This window comes from Nanorana parkeri, unplaced genomic scaffold (genome assembly GCF_000935625.1).
Source record: "Nanorana parkeri isolate BGI_ZX_2015 unplaced genomic scaffold, ASM93562v1 scaffold947, whole genome shotgun sequence".
Lineage (NCBI taxonomy): Eukaryota > Metazoa > Chordata > Amphibia > Anura > Dicroglossidae > Nanorana > Nanorana parkeri.
This window is the reverse complement of record NW_017307215.1, coordinates 510591-516012: the sequence shown is the minus strand read 5'-3', so window position 1 is coordinate 516012 and position 5422 is coordinate 510591. Positions and strand designations below refer to the sequence as shown.

The following is a 5422-nucleotide window of genomic DNA, read 5'->3' as shown; positions in this document are numbered from 1 at the left end:
TTTTTCTCCTTCCCCTACCTTTTTCTTTCCTCTCCCTTCCCTTTACTGACACCCTCCCATTCCCTGTCTCTCTCATTCCAGTCCCCCCAGGATTGGGGCTCCAGTCTCTATTCAGGGACATTACTCTCTCTGTATGTCTTACATACTTCTATACTGAGTTGTAGCTCCATCTGGCGCTGTTTATGTGGCACATTTAGAAGGTAGAATGAATTGTGTGCAGCATTTCCTCGTCATGTGTCATCATTTCCCGGCTCTTGTGCTTTCTCCCTCCTTATTGCTCTCCCTATTGGTCAGGCTCTTCGTGTGTCTATGGAGGAACAGAGGCAGCGCCAGGAGGAGGAGGCCAGGAGGGCAGCCGCTGCATCAGCTGCTGAAGCCGGGATCACCTCCACTGCCGGAGATGGTGAGAGTTGTGCTGTTGGGTGTGGTTGTCATGTTCCATGGTCTTCCCTAGGCTCAGCCCGCCATTTACACTCGTTGTGTTGTGTTTGTGTCCAGATTCTGATGAAGCGCTGCTAAAGATGACCATTGGACAGCAGGAGGGGTGCCGCACTGGGCTGCCAGACTTCAGCAGTATGACGGAAGATGAGCAGATTGCCTACGCCATGCAAATGTCTCTACAGGGCGCCGGTATGTGGTTACCTGCGTATTAGATGGAGGAGGGGAGTGCACAGTACACCATTACCTGGGTATTAGATGGAGGAGGGGAGTGCACGGTACACCATTACCCGGGTATTAGATGGAGGAGGGGAGTGCACAGTACACCATTACCCGGGTACTAGATGGAGGAGGGGAGGGCACAGTACACCATTACCCGGGTATTAGATAGAGGAGGGGAGTGCACAGTACACCATTACCCGGGTACTAGATGGAGGAGGGGAGTGCACAGTACACCATTACCCCGGGTATTAGATGGAGGAGGGGAGGGCACGTTACACCATTACCCGGGTATTAGATGGAGGAGGGGAGGGCACAGTACACCATTACCCGGGTATTAGATGGAGGAGGGGAGGGCACGTTACACCATTACCCGGGTATTAGATGGAGGAGGGGAGTGCACGGTACACCATTACCCGAGTATTAGATGGAGGAGGGGAGTGCACAGTACACCATTACCCGGGTATTAGATGGAGGAGGGGAGTGCACGGTACACCATTACCCAAGTATTAGATGGAGGAGGGGAGGGCACGGTACATATAAAGGGAGAGTACACAACATGAATGATCCGTGCTCGCAGTATATCGGCATATTATTGTTTGATTTGATATTTGGAGATTGTAGAATCTGATTATAGATTATTGATCTCTTCTCTTCCACTAGAATTTGGGCCGGCAGAATCCGGTGATCTGGACAGCAGTGGGGTGATGGACACTTCTGAGCCTGCCAAGGTAAGTCACCCCCCCGACATGAGTGTCTCCTCCCCCCCACTCTTTGCCATTCTACCACCTACCCCCCCGACATGAGTGTCTCCTCCCCCCCATTCTTTACCATTCTACCACCCTCCCTCCATCTATCTTCCTCCGCCCCCCTTTCCTTCCTCTGCCCCTTTCTATCCTCCCCACCCCATTCTTCAATCCCTGCACCATAAACTGTAAGCTCCTGAGCCTGTCACTGTATGTCTTCATCTGCCCCCCTCCCCCCCCAGGAGGAGGATGACTATGACGTTATGCAAGATCCGGAGTTCCTGCAGAGTGTTCTGGAGAATCTGCCCGGTGTGGATCCAAACAATTGCATTCATCGTATTGGATTAGAAGCATCTAGTAAGTTCTGAGACAGGGACACTTGTTACTGACCCCACATTGTGTCTGTGATTGGAGGAAGGGGGAATGTGGGAGGGGGAATGGCGGCTCTGGAACTGAAGGCTCGCCCCACTTCCAGGTTAGAGGCCAGGAAGAGGGGAAAATATCCCTCCCGTGTTCAATTGTTCTGAAATCAATCATAGAATCACTCCACCCAGAAGTCATAATATAGAGGTTTGTGCATACCAGAAGGTTCACCTTCCTCAGTCTTTTCTATCTCTCGAGGACTCTAGTGGGGGGGGGGTCTCTGCTAAGTTCCCAGCTCTGCCCCCACCTGCTGTGTCCATTATGAGGGGCTCCCACCATCCCTGTGCTGAGTTCCCGGGTCTGTACACCTGCTGTGCCCATTATGAGGGGCTCCCACCATCCCTGAGCTGAGTTCCCGGGTCTGTACACCTGCTGTGCCCATTATGAGGGGCTCCCACCATCCCTGAGCTGAGTTCCCGGGTCTGTACACCTGCTGTGCCCATTATGAGGGGCTCCCACCATCCCTGAGCTGAGTTCCCGGGTCTGTACACCTGCTGTGCCCATTATGAGGGGCTCCCACCATCCCTGAGCTGAGTTCCCGGGTCTGTACACCTGCTGTGCCCATTATGAGGGGCTCCCACCATCCCTGAGCTGAGTTCCCGGGTCTGTACACCTGCTGTGCCCATTATGAGGGGCTCCCACCATCCCTGAGCTGAGTTCCCGGGTCTGTACACCTGCTGTGCCCATTATGAGGGGCTCCCACCATCCCTGAGCTGAGTTCCCGGGTCTGTACACCTGCTGTGCCCATTATGAGGGGCTCCCACCATCCCTGAGCTGAGTTCCCGGGTCTGTACACCTGCTGTGCCCATTATGAGGGGCTCCCACCATCCCTGAGCTGAGTTCCCGGGTCTGTACACCTGCTGTGCCCATTATGAGGGGCTCCCACCATCCCTGAGCTGAGTTCCCGGGTCTGTACACCTGCTGTGCCCATTATGAGGGGCTCCCACCATCCCTGAGCTGAGTTCCCGGGTCTGTACACCTGCTGTGCCCATTATGAGGGGCTCCCACCATCCCTGAGCTGAGTTCCCGGGTCTGTACACCTGCTGTGCCCATTATGAGGGGCTCCCACCATCCCTGAGCTGAGTTCCCGGGTCTGTACACCTGCTGTGCCCATTATGAGGGGCTCCCACCATCCCTGAGCTGAGTTCCCGGGTCTGTACACCTGCTGTGCCCATTATGAGGGGCTCCCACCATCCCTGAGCTGAGTTCCCGGGTCTGTACACCTGCTGTGCCCATTATGAGGGGCTCCCACCATCCCTGAGCTGAGTTCCCGGGTCTGTACACCTGCTGTGCCCATTATGAGGGGCTCCCACCATCCCTGAGCTGAGTTCCCGGGTCTGTACACCTGCTGTGCCCATTATGAGGGGCTCCCACCATCCCTGAGCTGAGTTCCCGGGTCTGTACACCTGCTGTGCCCATTATGAGGGGCTCCCACCATCCCTGAGCTGAGTTCCCGGGTCTGTACACCTGCTGTGCCCATTATGAGGGGCTCCCACCATCCCTGAGCTGAGTTCCCGGGTCTGTACACCTGCTGTGCCCATTATGAGGGGCTCCCACCATCCCTGAGCTGAGTTCCCGGGTCTGTACACCTGCTGTGCCCATTATGAGGGGCTCCCACCATCCCTGAGCTGAGTTCCCGGGTCTGTACACCTGCTGTGCCCATTATGAGGGGCTCCCACCATCCCTGAGCTGAGTTCCCGGGTCTGTACACCTGCTGTGCCCATTATGAGGGGCTCCCACCATCCCTGAGCTGAGTTCCCGGGTCTGTACACCTGCTGTGCCCATTATGAGGGGCTCCCACCATCCCTGAGCTGAGTTCCCGGGTCTGTACACCTGCTGTGCCCATTATGAGGGGCTCCCACCATCCCTGAGCTGAGTTCCCGGGTCTGTACACCTGCTGTGCCCATTATGAGGGGCTCCCACCATCCCTGAGCTGAGTTCCCGGGTCTGTACACCTGCTGTGCCCATTATGAGGGGCTCCCACCATCCCTGTGCTGAGTTCCCGAGTCTGTACACCTGCTGTGCCCAGGCATTCATCGTATTGGATTAGAAGCATCTAGTAAGTTCTGAGACAGGGACACTTGCATCTGTTTTATTGATAGCATGCACACATACCGAAGCGCAGTACAGTTGGAGTCGGATCTAAAGCGGCTGTGCAGAGCGCTAGAACTGCAAATAGAGGGCGGGGCTTCTATGTACCAGTCCAATATTTTTACAAATTGAGGAGGAGCCGGCATGCGGTATCTTGCTTCTAATAGGCGGTCACATGGCTTGTCTGCCGGTGCAGAACTCGGTCATTATAGTGAGTATTTATGAATACGTATTGGGGCTACACAGAGATGAGCCATCATATCAATATTTGCATGCAATTCAGCTCTGCTCACAGGGGGCGGGGTCTATGTTCCTCGTGGGTGGGGTTTGTTTTGATAGATGTCGGCCTTGCTGGTACTGGCTGTGCCCAGAGACAGGTACACATCAAGCATCCTAGCAGGCAGAAGCTCCGGTATATGTTGGCGGCTGTAGCCGGATGGCACTATGGTGGTTCTAGGCATATTATACACAGACGGGAAGGCGGATTCCAAGCCGGGTCAGAACACCCATCAGGCCGGCAGACTGGTGTGCCCTCTGCTGGGAGCTGCAAGTACAAAACAGGTCATCTCATCATTTGTTTTCATTTCTGGGATCACATGAGCACCCTCGACCAATGAGGAGTGCTGGGTGCAGCCAATCAGAATCCACCTTCCTGAAGTCAGACCAGGAGATGACTGGTTCTGATTGGCTGCTATAAGCTGGAATGAAAGATGCTGAATGTACCATAACCTGTGGCAGCCAATCAGCAGTGAGAGATGTATGCGAGATGCTTTCCATACTTACGTGGGAGGGTGGTTACCAAGTATGTCGGCTTGTTGTTGCACAGGAGGGTCACCAAGCTGCCCAATGATCCTACCCCGACAACCTGGACATCCAGCGACAAACCCAGCGTGATATTCTTCTGCAGGGGGAGAGATGAGACGATTGGTCAGGGTACAGGGAGGATGGAGGGGGGGGGGCTTGTCTAGGACTGGAGCTGGACTGGATGAAGATATGAGTCCTATAATGGGGGGGCTTTGTTCCCAATAAACTAAACCTACAAACCAGCTTATGTTGGAGGTTTTATAACGTCAATGATAACTCTAGTGGTCCAGAAGCTTATATAGGGGGAAGATATTTTCAGCACACAGCTCACTTCCTGGCTGGTAAACCTATCAAAGAAAAATCACTCCTAGCCTAAAATGGCTGCCAGCCAAGGTCACCAACGTCAGATATCCCATCTTCTGTACAGGTGTTGGGGGCATTTTTTTGGGCCATTATGGACGTCTGTCTCACATATGGCACATTTTATGTTGGAGCAGTGATGGCGTCGCCTTGTGCGGCCTCATGTATCGTATTTACCAGCACGGCTTGGAAGTAGATCTCAAGGTCCTGGCATGGCGGGAGGCTCTCCGCAGAGTCCATCTTCCGGGCGACGCATCCCTCGGGCTGCCCGTGATAAACCATCAGGTGCTAGAAGGGGGAGATCAGACCATTCCTGTCATCCAGGGTAAGGGAAGACATGG

General features: G+C 54.4%; 2 protein-coding genes across 2 annotated transcripts in view; one reads left to right on the top strand and one right to left on the bottom strand.

The window, feature by feature from the left end:
• Positions 1–1771, top strand: part of PSMD4 (proteasome 26S subunit, non-ATPase 4) — a 7061-nt gene extending 5290 nt beyond the window's left edge. Inside the window, exons 7-10 of the mRNA XM_018566393.1 lie at positions 295–403; positions 499–630; positions 1321–1388; positions 1646–1771. Of these exons, the coding sequence (XP_018421895.1) occupies positions 295–403; positions 499–630; positions 1321–1388; positions 1646–1771 (435 nt within the window). The remainder of the gene's footprint in view (positions 1–294; positions 404–498; positions 631–1320; positions 1389–1645) is intronic.
• Positions 1772–4249: 2478 nt separating this feature from the next.
• Positions 4250–5422, bottom strand: part of LOC108795202 — a 5476-nt gene continuing 4303 nt past the window's right edge. Inside the window, exons 4-6 of the mRNA XM_018566406.1 lie at positions 5259–5369; positions 4701–4818; positions 4250–4461 (exon numbers count right to left, since the gene is read on the bottom strand). Coding sequence (XP_018421908.1) covers positions 4427–4461; positions 4701–4818; positions 5259–5369 — 264 coding nt within the window. The 3' untranslated portion in view covers positions 4250–4426. The remainder of the gene's footprint in view (positions 4462–4700; positions 4819–5258; positions 5370–5422) is intronic.